Source organism: Ammospiza nelsoni, chromosome 12 (assembly GCF_027579445.1).
Source record: "Ammospiza nelsoni isolate bAmmNel1 chromosome 12, bAmmNel1.pri, whole genome shotgun sequence".
In the NCBI taxonomy this organism is placed as follows: Eukaryota; Metazoa; Chordata; class Aves; order Passeriformes; family Passerellidae; genus Ammospiza; species Ammospiza nelsoni.
In genome coordinates, this window is record NC_080644.1 from 3,658,170 (window position 1) to 3,675,799 (window position 17,630).

Sequence of the window (17,630 nt, forward strand, 5' to 3'; positions counted from 1 at the left end):
CTTAAATGAAACATTTTCATTTAAAATACCCACAATTAAGCTTGCAACCTGTCTCCATGTGCTCTCTATAACATGTGTTTCCCAAAACAGGATATACTGCACATACTACTACAAGAAAAGATATAGCCAATTACCTTAAACCCTTACCTATTATCACTTAATAGCTGATATTATGATAGAAAATGGGGCCACAAGCTGGAGTGTTCTTCTAGTCCCAGCTATCAGGTATTTCACGCAATATGAAATTTGTCTTAAGTGTTGTGCTCTAGGTGGGTTCGCCTACAAAGAGGGGCTCATAGGCAAGTAGGGAAAAGAAAGTATGAATAAATTGGTGACTTAATTTCACCCACAGAAATCAGTGTCAGAGTCTTTTGGGGGAAAAAAAGAAAAGCGCTCCAAACAACTCTCAAATCTGCAGCCCAGCTTTAACTCAAAAAGCTGCGTTTTTATGACACAAGCGATTCCTCCTGGAATCAGACACGGAGCGAGAGGATCAGGTAATTTACAGGAGCCGCAGGCAGAGCGGCGCGGCGGGCCGTGCTCCCCCGGGAGGATGCGCTGCCCAGCCCGCTGGTACCTGCCGGGGCAGCGGGGGCGGTGCGGGGCCGTGCCCGCCCCCGGCCCGCGCCCCGGGGGAGGCCGGCAGCTGTCGGCGGGTGGGAGGCGTCTGCAGCTGGAAAACAGCAGCTCCGCTTGCTGATCAGATTTGGGGGTGGGGTGGGAGGTGTGTGTGGGAAAAGCCGAGCGATGGATCTTCCCTTCTTTTGACAGCACTCTCCTCTTCAGGACTAAGTCTGCACTGGAGGAAATTAACTGCGAGGGAGAAGCGCTAATCACACCGCCGAGCGGGAGCCAACTCCCGGGAGCAGCGTGTGCCGCCAGCCCCAGGATATTCCCTGCCTCCAACCTGAAGTGATCCCTCCTGGAACGGTTCAGTCGCGCCTGTAGTTCACCTTTGCCTGCAGTTAACCAGCGTGCAATTTGGGTTTAATGGAGCTGGGTTTATTGTTCCTCTTTGGACTTACGATTACGTCGACTGCAGGTAACGTGAATTTCTTTCTTTCTTTGCCCACTTCCACGCATGCACACAAAGAAAGGCTGGGTGGTTTTTTGTGTTGCCTTTTTTTCCCCCCTCCTTCCAAAAGGCTGTAAGCAGCAGCCCACTCCGGTGCGCTGTAAAGAGCGGGACTGCGAATCCATCCCTCGGCCGCCCGTGGTTTACCCCGACCCGGCGGGCTGGCGCTGCAGCCCGGGGCGCACACCAACATAACGGTGCTGCCCGCGGGGAGCGGGGCCGGGCCCGGGGGGCTGCGGGCGGGGGTGTTCGGGCTCGGGGGTTTGCCGGGGTTTGCCGGGAGCTGAGCGCGGCTCTTGCAGGGACCGCGCTGCCCCGGCCCCGCTCCGCGCTGCCGGCGGCCGGCCCGGGACACCGCGAGCGCGACGAGAGCGGAGCGGCGGCGGCCGCGGGCGGCAGGGCCAGGGCGGACGGCGGAGCGCTGCGGCACCGGGCCCGGCGCTGCACTTGCTACACCTACAAGGACAAGGAGTGCGTGTACTACTGCCACCTCGACATCATCTGGATCAACACCCCCGAGTGAGTGCGGGAAATGGCGGGCGGGGAGCGGGCGGGGCAGCCCCGGGGACCCCGCGGGGCGGCCGCAGGCGGGGCGGGGGGAGCCCAGCGCAGCCCCCGAGCTGCCCCCGCGGCACCTGCCCGGCCCGGACGGGTGACAGGAGGGAACAGCGGTGATTGCCCACCAGAAATGCGTTTCTAATAACTCACCCGCCGCGAGAGCAGCAATAGTGTGCGTGCGTGCAGCTGTACTAGTTTTGATACCAATTAGCGTGGAAAAATACCGAGACGTTAAGATAATGTTTGAAAAATTCAACATGCCAGATTTTAAGATGTTACAAAAGAAAGCCTTTTACAACTGTGCTCTGCGGAAACGCAAGCTTTTGTTTGAACTCGTAATAAAAACAAATTTTGAAGCCGTTTCCCCTGGATTGGAAGTTCTGAGCTCCACACGTGCAGAAAAGCTGCTCTGCTGTCTGCACTGACAGCGCTTAATGGGGAGAAAGCATCCAGGAAGAGTGACACTTCGCCTACATCCCAAAGGTTAGGGGCCTCCTTTTCCTACACCACTGTATATATCCTGTCTTGCTGAGTAACCAAAACAGACCTCAGATTTGTAAAGATTCTCCCAGGCTAAGAGGTTCCTGTAGCAACCACAGCGATCAGTTCAGTACAAAAATAATCAGGACATCAGATGAACCTGAGAACAAATGACTTCAAGAATTCAAGATTTTCAGACTCTGGGGTGTGAACTTGAAGTATTCCGGTGACTAAAGTCTGGGAACAGTTGTAATGATTTAGATCTGCCTTTGAATCGATTGCAAAGCTTTTAATGAGATTAAAATAACAAAAGGAGTAGAAAAATAGAAAGTAGCCATAAACTAGGTTAAGTCAAATGGGGTTTAGGGCACTTAATTAGTAAATTCACGTGTGTGTCCTGGCTAGAGGCCATGTCTGATGACGTCTTTTGAACTTCTACCAACCTGTGAGTATCATGTATTCACACAAGTCATTCAATTCTTTGAGTTCCATACCTGCACTAATCCACCCCAGGATTACTTAGGGTTATTTTAGCCAAATATTTATGACTCAGTAAATTTAAGTCAGACCTCACCAGTGAAAATGGGGGAATGACATTCCTTTTCCCCTACGCACTGAATAAGTAGTCTTCTGCTAATTTTAAACACACACTCCTCTTTTTTAAAATTCTTTTTTAGGATATCCTTTTTTAAGTCTACAGGACTTACAATTTTCATTCCACTGCCAAAATTATTTAGTGTGCATTAATTCAATGATATGGAAAATTTTCCTACATGAAAGTTTTGTGCCAGTATCACTAAAGAAAGAACAAAAAGTTATGAAACAAGGCATATAATGTTTTCATAATACCTGTAGAATTGGCAATGAAGTCTGTATAATAGTCCAAATATTAAACAGTTGAGGTTCTAAGTCTTTGCTTTCTTTACTGAAGTCAGTTGTACATAAAATAGCAGCCGATCTGTAAAGTCTATCCCCACTGGGAATAGGTTAACCTGAAATGATTTAATGTGAGGACTAGGAAATTGCCTTTTTATAATTTTTATTCTATATGATGGGATGTTTCTATGCAAACCATGGGATGAATACATTCAATTTCAATATTAATTATTCCCACAGAATAATACATTTTTAGCTCCAAAGACATGAACTTGTACAACCTAACAACACTGTTGGAACTGAGTGAATTGAACCTCTGAGGTTGACAAAGAGTGGGTGGATGACGGTGAAATTAGCCTGGAATTAGTCCAGCAGGGACTGAATTTCCTGAAATCTGTCTGAACTGGACAGCTTTGCTGTCCTGCTCCATGGACAGGTGACAGAGGTACAAAACTCTTGCTGAAACAGCACAGTTGTGATTTTCAGAAATCCCAGGATTCTTCCTAGGAATGCTCCCAGGGCAGAGGTAAACATTAAATTAAATGTATTGGATATTTTGAATCCTTTCAGTGCAACAGGAGCAGGATTTAAGATTCTATGTGCCATGAACAGGCACTAATTCTGCTCTGGTGATTGATTTGGAATAACATCTCAGGAAGTCAAGAGGTTCTTTGGGATGTGAATGAGGGGAACCAGGCCTGCTTGGGCAATTTAATATCCTGAGCAAGTTACACTGCTTCTTTGAAATGCAAGTAACCATGGGATGTGTACAGACTGGCTGTTTGTAAAAGGGGCTTTTACATTGCTCTTGTACACATGTTGTGGAAAGTTTTTGTATTTACTAAAACTTTGGCTCCAGTGCAACTTGGAGGATCATACACACAGTGAGAGGCAAAAATGTTGGTGTTAAAATTTGGAGAAGTTTTCCTGACATCTGTTGATTCTGGTATTTTTCTTGCTTATTTATATTTTTCCCCACTACATCAAACCCTACAACTGCTTCTTATTTTTTTCTTTCCCCTCCAACTTATTTATTTCACTTTATTGCTTCTTGTTCCCCACAAAATTTCCTCAGTACTTTCTGTTTTCAGTCTACTTTTGCCTCTATACTTTAAATACAAACTTTAATTTCTTCTCTGGTTTCTTCTGCTTTTCCCAACAGGAGCTGTTAAGCATTGTTGTAATATATTCAAAACAAATCTTGGTCATGGCCTCTCCTCCTTTTCTGGAAAAGCAGTTAAAGTTTTTATTGAAGCTGTTGGAGGCAGAGTGACAATAGAAGGTCTATTTCTATCCCTGCTGAGAAACCACTTAGATCAGCAGGGTGACAGTTGTAGAAAAGCACAAAATTGCAGAATGTGGAGCCTCTGACTCCCTACAGCTTTCACCAATTAAATGAGAAATTATCTCCGCACACATGTTTTGAGTATTGCTCTATACTTGACTGTGAACCACTGCTGTTAGTCCAGACCACGAGAAGCACCAGTGTTGGTTTGATATAGTGAGTCTTTCATTCTGGGAGCAGTGGGAAAGTGGAAAAGAAGATGACCTAAAGAAAGGCAGGTAAGTCAGAAGAGAATAATGCAATTATGTGGTGCAGACAAAGAAGGGTTGCATAACAAAGGTAATTAAAAGCTGGCAAACTGTTCTCACTGATAAGATTGATTAGCCAGGAATTAGTTTGCAATGTATTTTTTTTTTTTTGTCAAGTGATTAATTATGCTTATCTTGTTCTATAGCTACAGACACATTTTAAATAATGAATTGTCCTTTAAACAGCACCCACTGACGTAATACAGGCACAGCTTGATGCTTAATTTTGTAAGTTAAAGAAGAAAATATAGGCAAGGAAGAAAATATGGGCATGACTACTCTTAGATCTGCTCTTTTTCAGAGGGGTACAGATGTACAACTGAGATTGTACATCCAACAGCAATAATAACAATTAATGATAATTCATTCTGTTAATAATGTTAATGTTGCTGCATGAAGCTCTGGCAATGCTCAGAATGATGAGTGATGGATTAAAAGGGTGACAACTCCTAAGAAAGTGCTACTATCATGAGGGCACAGACACTCAAGTGGTCCTAAATTCTAAAATAAATGAGCATCTATGGCAATAATCCAGACATTTCCAAAGGAGAATTCCTCACTCAAACTAAGCACCAAAAATAAGAACATTTCTTTTGAAGGGTCTGAAACAAGCAAAAGCGTTTTTTTCTTTCCTAAATGACATGTCATTTTGGTATTTGTTATTATGTTCAAAAGAGGAGTGAATGAAATTCTGTGACCACACTGTAAAGAGCAGTTACATGATGTTCTAAGAGTTCTTTCTGCCAGTTACATAAATTTCTGAATCAGGCAAATTGGATGGACAAAGAGAAAGGCAGATTTTGGTCTAACACTGTGTTGCTGCTCTGATCCTCTGTACCTAACACAGGTTCAGTTTCCTCTGGGGGAGGGCAGGGACAGGGAGAGGATTTGTGTCTGCCTGTGCTGTGTGGGACACGCTGGGAGAGAATCTGCTCAGCGTCCCTTGCTGTGGGAGCACATGGGGACACTGGAAGGATCTGATGTTTTGTCACTTAATAAAAAATGTTGTTTCTGTGACTCAAACAAATCAGATAATCCTTAGCAACAAGTTAGCTCCAGATAGTGCCCAACTGAAATGTGTTTTCCTGACCTCAGGTGACACTGGCTGAGGTGAGAAAGGCTTTTCAGACACTTGTGGCTGTGTCTGTAAGTGATGATGAATGGGTTTGTCAGGAACTAAACAGCCTGAGCAGATCCCACCTGCACCCAGCTCTCCAGCAAATAAGAGTTAGTGATCTTTGCTCTTTACTGACTTAGGTTACCATCAGAAAATCATCTCAGAATGGAAACAATCTGTAGCCTATCATCACTTCGCTCACAGTTTTGCTCACACACACACAGATGATGTCTCAGGATGGTGTTCCAACAGACAAGATTTAATACAACCCAGGGCTTAAAACTGCATGTGCTGCTGGCCAACTTTTCCTTCATAACATCTTTTTGTTACCTGCATCTCTTTGGTGACTGAATTTTGTTGAACAGAAGCCCACATAACAAAATTTAAGATACTTTTAATCCTTATGAACATTAAGTGATGTTCTAAATTATCATAATTACCCCAATTCTGGATAATTCTATTCATCATTAAATAAGTATGAGTGATGTATTGGTGTGAAGTATTTTACTGGAAATAAAAGTACACGGCTAAAGATCTCTTGTTCAGCAGAACAATTAAGCAGGTGCTTATAAACTCTGGATCAGATTGAGAATCTCTGCTAGTCAGAGGCATGATGATAAAACAGTGGCTGCCAGCCAAGAAGTTCAAATAAGGAAGCTGATCTGTCAGCTGAACAGTGCACATGGTTAACCTTCAGAACCAAGTGCCAAAACTGAAATGATGAATCTTTGTTGAGTTGATTTTATTTTTCTGAATGAAGCTCGCCCTGATTTTGCAATCTTTACTGTCCATGGGAACATGTGGAATCTGTTTGTCTTGCAAAATCTTTATGTGAAATGAAGAATATCTCAATTAGATTTACTGAACATAGTAACAGGCTCCTGCTGTAATTGTTATACTTTATTGTGGACAAACTGATTTGATTTTAGGCCTCTCTATTCAAAGAGATATGATTACATTTTAAAATGTGTACTGATCTCACACTTTCAGTGTCTCACCGTCTGAAGTGTGCCCATAGCTTGCATGCCCCCCTCAGTCTAGAAGTAGAATATTTCCTCTGAGCTTACTGCCAGTACTCCCAGCACTGATGTTTCACAGCAATCTCAGGAAGATTTGAAATGATTTGGCTCTGCTGTTCCAATCCCACATCCCTGCAGGAGCTGGCCCTGAGAAGATGAGGTCAGGGATGAGACATGCTGATAGCCAGGGCTTTGAAATTTCACCACTGCTGCTCCTGCTGGTCTAATTCTAAGAATAAACACTCTTGAGGGCTGTCAAACCACAGTCACTTTCGCCAGTCTTACATTTTAACACCATGTGTTTATTTTCCCCTGGGTTTTTGTTTTATTTGTTTTTAAACCAGCAGTGGGTTTTGAACTCTACAGGCTGTGGAGAGAGGTAGGAACATGCAGTAGTGTGTGTTCCTTGTGTGCACTGCTGGGGTGGCTTCTGAAGCAGCAATAAGTACTCTGAATTTTAGTTTGAAAAAAATCTTAATTTGATTAATTTCATCCATATCTCCCAGCTGCTCTGCCTTTTGGGCTTTACCTCAGTGGTTTTGTGCCACTGGTAAATGGTAAGAACCACTTACTGATAGTGCTGACTGCCAGTCAGAGGCAGAAAAGGAACAATGTGAATTTGAGCCTGACAGACAGAAGATGCTGCTCCAAATTTTACTTATTTCTTTAAATTAATGATTATATATCTTGTAATGGGGCTGGGAGCAGATTGGGATTGACATGAGGCACTGAAGGAGATGCTGAGAGTTTTGAGAGAGGTATTTCTGTGACACACTGCCTCAGTTTATTAGGGCAGGTGAGCTCTACCCAGCCTCTCTGGGGGTTTGGGGTGTTAATGGACACCCCCAGGCGTGATTCATATTGTTTACCCCAATAAATATACCCCAGCTTTTCACTCCACAACTCAGATATTGTTCTGACCATTTTGAGAAACAGAACCTGTAACACCCCTTGGGCAGCTACAGGAGGAGGATGGAGGGTGATAAACAGCTCCAGATTCTCACAGAGCCTGACCTGGGTACCAAGAAGCCCCAGAGGGAGGAAAATCAAAGAACTCACGTGGTCAGTGAACCTGAGATGAAGCAGGTGTGTGCAATCCTTGGCTTATTACCTAAGTTAGCTGTAATTAATAAGCTAAAACTAATTGGCATCCTTGCAAATTAGCAAATATTAATTAAAAGATAAGATAGCAAGGTCAGAGAGGTGCATCTTTTTGGATGATAGGAGCCTGTTCAGTATCTAGGAGCACTGAGCACTACTAAATTGAGGATGTAGGAAAGAAAGGTGTGGCAATAAGTGATAAAAGTTTCATCTGAAAATAGCTTTAACTTCAAAAAGCTACCCAGAAAAAGTGCCACTTCTGAGAATGTGGACAGGATGACCAAATCAAAAATACAGGCATCCTTTGGAGATGTTTTACTCCTTAAATAATGGTAAGGATGGGTTAATATGGGAGGTGCCTCTATTGTGAGCTCCTAAAAACCCCACAGGTTACAGGAAGAACTGGAGCCAACTTCCAGAGCAGCCAATGATCTCTTCATCTGTAAAGCTACACACTGCTACTGCAGTGCCTTTATATTGAAATACACACAGAAATATCTGTTATTTCCCCAGGCATCATCCTTCATTCTGGGGACATTTTGTTTCTCTTGGAGAATGGTAAATTTTGTTTCCTTTCCTCTCAGTGCTCCTTACAGGGATCCCATACATTTTGGGATTGTCTGAAAGCACTGTTGGGAGCCTTGCTGGCCTGGATGTGTGCCAGAAAAGATATTGGCTGAATCCTGAAATCACAGCATCTAAGATGATTGCTGCAACCCCCTCATCCCTTTGTTTAGGCTGAAACTCCCCAGTGCCCTGGAGGTATCCTCTGTGTTTAAGTGGCTGGGAAAGTAGAAAATAATAGCAGCTCATAGATCAATTATAAAATAGCATGAGAAAGTCAGCCACATGTTATAAAATTAAAATAAACCAATTGGATTTGTCTGCCTGAATTCTGAGCCTTCACTGTGAGTGGGGGACAGCAGGACTCAGGCAAATTTTCTTTCCCAATTCACCCTGAAGATATTAATCCTTCAACAGGCAATTTTCTTCTGTGGAAGATTTTCACTGTTTCAGAATGGCTGTTCAGTGGAAAAATCACTTGATACCAATTGCTTGGTACTTCCTCTCTTTTTTCAACAAACAAATGCCCATTTCTGTTAATCTAATGGCAAAACCTTCCTCCAAGAGCTAGCTGACTCTTAGGGGGAGAGCTTTTCTAATTGTGTTGTGGACATGAAGTACACAAATAATCTAGGTTATTTCAGCCTCTGTTACCCAATCTGACAAGAACACACTGTGCTATGATTATTTCCATGCTGCTCTGTTATACATAAGATTATCTTCAGTTCATTTTCTGTTGCACTGACTAATCATAATTACCACACATGGAATAATTGCAAGTACTGGAGAATTGTAATAGTTTTGTTGGGGCTTTTTTGCATACAGAGTCAAGAACAAATAGCTTATACTATAGAAGCAATTGTTTCCTTAAACTCAGACCTTCTCTTTGTTAGAAAATGCTTAAGAACTGAGACCTTTATGCACCCACAGGCTGGCTGGAGTAATCATAGTGAACCTCCCAAAAGAGTGTAATGCCTCAGAAATCACAGATTTGGGTGTTGCCAATCAGATACCAGTTCAAAGAAGTATCTTGGAAAGGCTGGTTCAGAAATGTCTAGGTTTGCTTATTCTCCACTGTGTAGAGAAGAAAGGCATAAAGGACTCACAGAACACCTTAGCTGCAAATATATCTTAAACTCATATTCATTTACTTCAGGAGAATTTTATTCTCCTAAAGGAAGAAATGCTGCATACTGAGTTAAAAGTCAGGAATTCAAGTTTTCTTGTGAAATGTAAACCTTAAAAAATTAATTAATTAAAAACCTGTGGATGCTGCAGAGAAATTTCCTAAAAAATTAGTAAATGGCTTAGCCAGTACTTTGTCCAGGGACTGGGTCTTAAAAGGAACTGGTAGTTCAGGATCCCCCCAGTTCTGCCTCTGCCCCACCAGCTGATGTTTATCTTCACTGAGGGCACACAAAGTGCCCTGTGCATATACAATTCATCAAACTCTTTGTGATTATTGTTGGAAAGACTTTGGGTTGCTTTCAAAGTGTATTTTTTTTTAGTTTGAATTTTTAGATTAGAAGCCAAAACTCAGCATATTTGGGTTATTGTATTTCTATCTCTGATTGGCAAATCTGCACATTACCTTACACAAAAACTTCATTCTGGTTAAAATCTTTGAAACTTGAAACACGTGAAAATGTCATTGCATTGGCACATGTTGCTGGTCCACTGAGAATGAAGCAGCCTTGAATACATTTTCTAAGCTATGAAGCATAATGTACTTAATTAGAAAGATCAGAAGAAGTATCTAAACTATCACTTTCCTCCTTTGCTTAAGGCTGTGATTCATGGCTCTTATCACTTGTAATTATAATTATATCCTACCCTCCTCCCTGTTTGCTGGAATTTACTGTCTCCTAGGAAAGGCAGCAGATTGGTAATGGGCCCCTTCCTCAGTCACTGGAGTTCACATAGGGATGGACTGAGGTAAAATCAAAAATTGATGACATTTCTGCTTGGTCCATTAATTTGCCAATTGCAGCAATTAAGAATAAAACTCGTGTCCTTCTTTCTCTCTGGTTATTCAGGCAAAGCCTCTGACTCAGGGAAAACTGTGGCTCAGTCCCACAGAGCTTTTGGTAAAACTTAACTTTAGAGCAAAAAAGCCCAGTATCATATTTTGAAAGAGTGAACTTTTGAACAAGGAACCACTTTAAATAATGAGAATAACATATTACAGTGTTTTATGTCTCATTAGCACAATGTAGGATGACATCTGCAAAAGCTGCAAGAAACTTCTTTATGCCCTGGCAAACTATCTGTCATTAAACAGGCTCTCACATTGTCTAAAACACACAAAATTCATCTTTCCATTTCAGTCTCTGTTGGAGCAGGAAGTTGAATAACAGAATTTTACCAGACACTTTTCATAGAGGGTTTGCCACTATTAAAAATAAAGGAACTTTCCCCCACTCCTGCCTCTAAATACCAGTTCTTACTTCATAAAAAACATGAATGTGTAAAAAAATATGACCAAGGAGCAATTATTTATGTCAGGAGTTCCCTACATTAGCCATTTCACATTCACTATTGTAAAGCAGATGTCAGTATAGAATTATAAATACTCTTAAATTATAAAATGGGACTTGCTCCTAATCCTAAAGGCAACAAAAAGCTTTTAAAACGATGGTTTGAGAAGGGAGGCCAAAATCAAGTCCTAAAGTCTTTTAAGACAAATGTGGGTGTTCTTGGTCTCTCCCAGTGTCCCAGCATAGGAGTTATGTGGTGAAAATAAGGAACATTTTCTGCATGGAGGCAGACCAGGACCTGCTGGAGAAAAAACATCCCTGGGCTCTGAACACAGAAGCATTGCTTGTGATTTCTCTCTCTCAGGATGATTTTAGGATCAACCTTGCTCTGACAGGTTCAGGCTGTGAAAGACAAGGTGCACTGGTACAAATGTACTAGGAGTGCAGAGACTTGAATAAATGATTTGCATCAACTGTACTGATGTTGCATCAAAAATTGTTGTAGAGATTAGGAAAATAATGTTTCTGAACCTTTCAGCCCACCATGTGTGTGGGAAAATGGAAAATTTGCAGCTTTCCCATTAGCAGCCTAATGATGTTTTTATGAAAGCAAATGAAAGAAGCAGAGCTATGTGAAGGTAGTGGTTCCAGACTCATTATTCAGGCTTTGTTCTGTAACCTTTCTGTAACCTTTCTAGATTGACTCTGACTTCCTCTTCCCTGTCTTTTTCTTTTCTATTTTTTTTTTCCACTCCTCCCCTCCTCTTTCTTGCTTTTGAACTTCAGATTTTTAGCATTTGTGGATTTGTGGCTTGCTTAGCCCATCCCTCAAGTCCTCAGGAACTTTTATGAGTCTCTAGAAGTTTCATGGGGAGTACAGCTGCTGTTGATTGAGATTTTTTAACAGCTTGGAAGAGAGTAATTTATGACATCAATTCAAACTATCCAACTCTTTGTGGGGATTTTAGCAGGCAGTGATGAACCATGTCCTTTTCTGATAGGAATATTGACCATAACCCATTAAAGAGCAAATCATGCAGGGAAATACAGAGAGGTACCTCCTAATATTTCTTGGTGTGCTGCAGCACAGAATAGGATCTCTCACAGAAAGGTAGAACCATACAAGGAGGATTGTGTGGGAATTTCTTGCATTTTTAACTCCAGGGGTCATTTGAAACTTGATGCAGTAAATGAGTCATGCTGACAGTTTTCTCAATTTCTCAATGATAAAATTAATGACAAGTCAGACTCAGAACCATGAACTACATGAAAACTACAAAATGTTACTGATCTGGCAAAATCAGCACAGCTCCCCTGTCACTTCAGGCCAGCCAAGGCACTGAACGTGACAGATTTTGTGCATTGGCTGGGGAAACCAACACAACACAGGAATAAGGAGTAAAATAAATTATAACCTGGGGATGTGTTTGCATCACCTCTTAGGTATCCCAATTTTTTTTTCTAGTAGTGTATCTGCCAATTAATCCTTCCAGTAGAGCTGACTGCTAATTCATAACTTGGTGAAAGCCTGAGTGTATGGAGCTGAAGTTATGATCTGGTCCAGGGAGAACTTAGATGAGCACAGGGTTTGATTTTTCTGCCACTATTTATCGCTTTCCATCAACAGATCTCTTCACTAAACTAGAAAAGAGGTGGAACATAATTTCAATTGGTTCCTGTGTGATTCTCACCACAGGAGGACTGTGCCCTATGGACTGTCTAACTACAGAGGCAGCTTCAGAGGCAAGAGGAGCACAGGGCAGAGCCAGAGCGCTCCCCAGCCCTCGCTGCGCTGCTCCTGTTCGGACGCCCATGACAAGCAGTGTTTGCAGTTCTGCAGAAGAATGCAGGACAGAAGGAGGTGAGTCACTTTCCTTGTCACTGCTACCTGGCCACATGATGAGGCATTTCATGGAGATAAATTAATTAAGATGCATTTATCAAGAGGAAGTGATTAAAAGGTATTGATTTTAAATAATCTCCCCTCTGCAGTTGTGGTGGGTTAACCCTGGCCAGCAGCCAAGCACTTCCACTGATGCTTGTTCACTTCCCCTTCAGTGGGATGGGGGAGTGAACAGGAAGAAAAAAAGCAAGAAAACTCCTGTGTCACATCACAGTTTAATAAGTGAAGGAAAGAGGCCAGAGCCAGCCAGCACTGCTTGGAATTTTCTTTTTTTCTGTTTCTTTTTATGATGTGGTGATTTTGAAACAGCAGATCTGTCCAGATAGGTGCATGCTGAACATTGCACTGATCTAGAATGTTTTATGCAGTCTAACAAAGAGCATGACATTGTCATTTCATCTATGGGGACATTGATGAGAACACAGTGACAAGTTTAGGCAATCTCTATTCTACAGAAGTCATGGATCAATGAAAAAGACAGAGGAGAAAGACCAATGCAGGGAAGAGGAACACAATTTTGTTCAGTAGCACAGAGAGTCTGGAGGATTCTGAACAAATCAGGTATGTTACAGATGCTTAATGTTAAAAAGAAATATTCACTTTCCATAAATGTGCTTTGTATTGTAGAACCCTTAATTCTTTCAAATGAATATTATCACTCCTTCCTAAATTAGGGGCAAAATTTGGCTAATGAGTTGTTTGGGTGTTTGGTTTTTTTCCTTATTTAATTTTTAAAATAAATTTTACTATACACAGAACTGCTACAGCCTTTCTTGTGTTGATGTAACCCCTTCAAAAGTTGGATTATTTGGCTATAAGCCAATACATATTTTAGCTTTTTTTTAGGACAAGGGCTGTTCCTGTCCATCATGTTTTTCCTCATTTAGCACTGCAGCAAATTAACCTACACATCCCAGTGCAGTGCTCCAGTGAAAGCTGAAGTGTTAAGGGAAAGAAACAGGAAAAACTTTGTGGAAGAAGTATCTGGAGGGAAAAGTAAATCTGCTTTTGTTGTCAGGTATGAGGAGGTTACTGTGACCCAGTAGCCAGTTTCAAATATTGCCACTTCTAAAAAAGTCACACCAATACCCCAAATTCTTTGCTATGAAGGGAAACACTTGGATTAGAAGTCCCCAAGCTGAATTTGTTGCTGTGATTATTTGAGCAGAGCTAATTAGAGAATGGTGTAGAACTCACTCTGTACACATAACCAAGGAGGGCAACCACAATTATCTCAGCTAACAGGGACTTAGTGCTGAATATTCAACAGTTTGGCTCTATTTGTTTGTTGCTTTGTTTTCTTTAAAGCTTTAACATTTATTTGCTGGAGCTCAGAAACAAGAACTTAAACTACAACTCTCCCTTGAGATGGACAAACTTGATGCTTCAGTGTGATGCCAGTGGAGAATTCAGCAGTAGGCAACACTTCCATTTCAGCAGTGCCCCTCTGAGGGCATGGGAACCTCTATGAAGAAGCTTTTCTCCCCTCGAGAGAGCCTCAGAAAAGGATAACCTTTACCATGTAACCTGGCAGGGAATGTATCACTATTGAGGAAAACTTCAAAGGCAGACCCAAACTTCAGCAATGCAAAGCTTCAGGAAACGTTTTTCTCTGTGATTTAAACAAGTACAATAGAAACTGTTCCACTCACTGTTTGCTCTGTGTCTGAAGATTCCATCCACAGCTCTGTGCAGGCAGCTGCAAGTGGAGAATGAGGAGAGTTAGAGGGAGATTGCCTCTACATCAGTTCTCATTAAGAATAAACAGATACAAAATATTTCTCTTGTTAATGTATGCAAGCCTGAATCATCATATTGTAACTTTGTGGCAGATGTTTAAATGACAGTATCTATGCAGAATAAATATGAATGGCTAATATAAATACTATTATAAACTATAGCAAGTTAAGAGTATACATTGAGTATTCAATAGATTACCTAATTTAGGCACAAGTTATTCCTGCACTTGGAAGTTCCATTCAAACACACTTACAGTGATTATTTGGGGATGCACTGTAGCTGGTGAACAGAACTTCAGTGATTCATCCCAAAGAATTTTCCTACAGATGCAAGGCTAGGACTGTGGAACTTGATGCCATCAGAGTCATTTCTGTGCTGGCCATTTGCTGTGCCAGGCCCCTACAGGTCACAGCCACAGCACATCCCCTGGGCTTTGCACAAATCCCACCTTTATCTCTCCATTGAAACACCAGCACCAAATAACCCAGAAACTTGGCAATAAGGATTAAATCCAACCCTGGACATTTTTCAGTGTAAACGATTTCTTCAGAAATTATGGACTTATTTTTGCTACAAGGATACAAGAGTAAGCAAAGAAAAAAGAGTAACTTTTGCAAATCCTCTTCTATATTATTTAAAAGGGAGGAAAGCCCTTACTTGTGACATTACAAAATTTTTGGGGTTTACTGACCTTCATGCAGACTTTCCCCAGGGAACATAGGTTAAACAACAACCCCCTGTTTTTAAATTATATTTTAGAAGAAGAAAGATGGAGACCAAAGGAAAAGTGAAAAGAAATCAACAGTAAAAATATCTATATAGGGCTTAAACCAGTGGTAATAGTTTTTGTTCAAAACAAGAAAGGGAGGTCTTTGCCAAAGCATATGATATATTTTATATATATGTGGATATATTTCATAAATAAATTATTACAGTTATAAAATTAAATATATCTTTCAGTTATTGCATTTGTATCAGTTTCTTACTTGCTGTGTAACTGATTTTGTACATTTATAGAGAATAGATTATTTATTGTATAAAACCACTAGACACACTATTTTTTGGTATTCTTTTTTAAAAGACATTGTATAGTTTTGGGGTTTTTGAAAAAGAATCAGGCTTTGTTATGAAGAATGCTTAATGTTCCTAATGTTTCTTTGTGACCAAAACTTGGAAATTTCTTCCCCTGACAAATCCCTACACCCAGGTCACACAGCTTGCTGCCTTTAAGAGGTTGATAATTCTCCTGACAGTCTGGGAAGTGAGTAGGAAAACAGGAGAGCAAACTCTGTGCTAGTAATTATGCATAAAAAGTCATGTTTCAATTTTGTGTCCCTTTTGCTGTAAATGTAACCCTCATCTGTCCCCCTAACCCTGGGACAAACAAGGCAAAATTTGTCCTGAGAGTTCTTTATGTGGCCAATGTCCCTGGAGTTCAGCTCCAGTCCCAAACACGTCCCAGGGCTGAACAAGCTCCAGAGCCTCCTCAGCTCAGCCTGTGCTTGGAATTCTCCTGTCTTCCCCCATGTGAGTTCAATTTAAATGTTGCATTTTGAAGATGGATTCACACCTTCCCCAGTCCCAAATGCTTTAATTTAATTTTCAACAATCACAAAAAGGATAAATTTCTAACTGGGTTCTTTCTTTGACATGGAGGCAGATTTAGCCCTTGAGTGGTGGGCTACAGATGTTACTGTTGTGTTTTCTCTTTAGGAAAGAGAAATCCCCCCCTTTTTTTTTTCCTATATGAATTCCACATTGAAGAGGTTTGGTATTGGGACTCTGGTGCCAATGTACCAGTTAATGTGAAAATCAGTCCATTCTGAATACAGCAAAAGAAAGAAAATGAGAAATAATGTTGTGTCAAGTTCAGAAGAAGGAAAATTTAACTGTAGATATTTCCAAATAAACCTATAAACCACAGAATTTACCTGAAAGTTGTGTGTGCTGGATTCTAGCTTTGAACTATCATTGTTCCATCTGGGAACAGTTAACAACCATGAGAGTTTTTACTTAATTTCATGTTTATAGGAAATGTCACATGTAGCATTTCTCATTGACTCACTTTACCTGATTTTTAATTTGTACTAGAAGGTGTTAAGCTAATTGGAAGCACAACTCTTTAAAAGTCATACATAGAAATAAACTCATTTACAACTAATATATGTTTTTAATTAAGAAACAACTCTTAAAATCTGATAAATCATAAAAGGGTTATTTGCAAAAGTTAGAATTAAAGGCTACATCTTTCAACATGTAATGTTAGTAATGTTAGCATAGTTAGGTGTCCTCAGATTCACTCTTGTTCTGGGATATTATTTTGAGGACATTTGTACTTTTACTTTTGTAACAACAAATTAGTTCCAGTTCTTACTCTACTCAATGTAAAACCATATATGTACAAATCTGCTATAATTCTGTCAGAGTTCCATAGCACTCATTCTAATTCCCAGTACTAAAAGTTCAGTTTTGTGTTGTTAGTAGCAATAAAAACAATAAATGATCAAAAGCACAGAAAACAATGTTGAAAGGAGCTTTGGAAGAATTTAAGTTTTTATGCTCAAGGACATGTGAGTGCAGCCCTAATGCACAGGGCTGTGAGGGAGAGGAGAGCCCCTTTTTGTTCCCTGTGTTCCCAGAAGGAATTCAAGGAGCTCAGGGCTCACAGCAAAGCCCTTCAGGTGAGCTCATCAGCAGGAGAGGGGAAGTGCCATGGAACAGGGTCTCCATCAGCACCTGCACCTCTCCTCCTTGGCTGTGCCTGGTGACAGCCACAGAGAGTCTGGCAGTGACAGACTGTGACAGTCAGACAGTGACAGACAGTGACACTCAGGCAGTGACAGTCAGACAGTGACACTCCGGCAGTGACAGACAGGCAGTGACAGACAGGCAGGGACAGTCTGGCAGGGACAGTCTGGCAGTGACAGACAGGCAGTGACAGTCAGACAGGAACAGTCTGGCAGGGACAGTCTGGCAGGGACAGTCTGGCAGGGACAGTCTGGCAGTGACAGTCTGGCAGGGACAGTCTGGCAGGGACAGTCTGGCAGGGACAGTCTGGCAGGGACAGTCTGGCAGGGACAGTCAGGCAGGGACAGTCAGGCAGGGACAGTCTGGCAGGGACAGTCAG

General features: G+C 41.5%; 1 protein-coding gene across 1 annotated transcript; it reads left to right on the plus strand.

Annotated features, from left to right (window-relative positions):
• The first annotated feature begins 727 nt into the window (after positions 1-727).
• On the plus strand, positions 728-17,033 carry EDN3 (endothelin 3). The gene is made up of 5 exons (XM_059481121.1): positions 728-1,042; positions 1,378-1,594; positions 12,557-12,721; positions 13,219-13,324; positions 14,072-17,033. Exons 1-4 carry the CDS (start codon positions 991-993, stop codon positions 13,289-13,291), a joined length of 507 nt encoding a protein of 168 aa, XP_059337104.1. The 5' UTR covers positions 728-990; the 3' UTR covers positions 13,292-13,324; positions 14,072-17,033.
• The last annotated feature ends 597 nt before the right edge of the window (positions 17,034-17,630 follow it).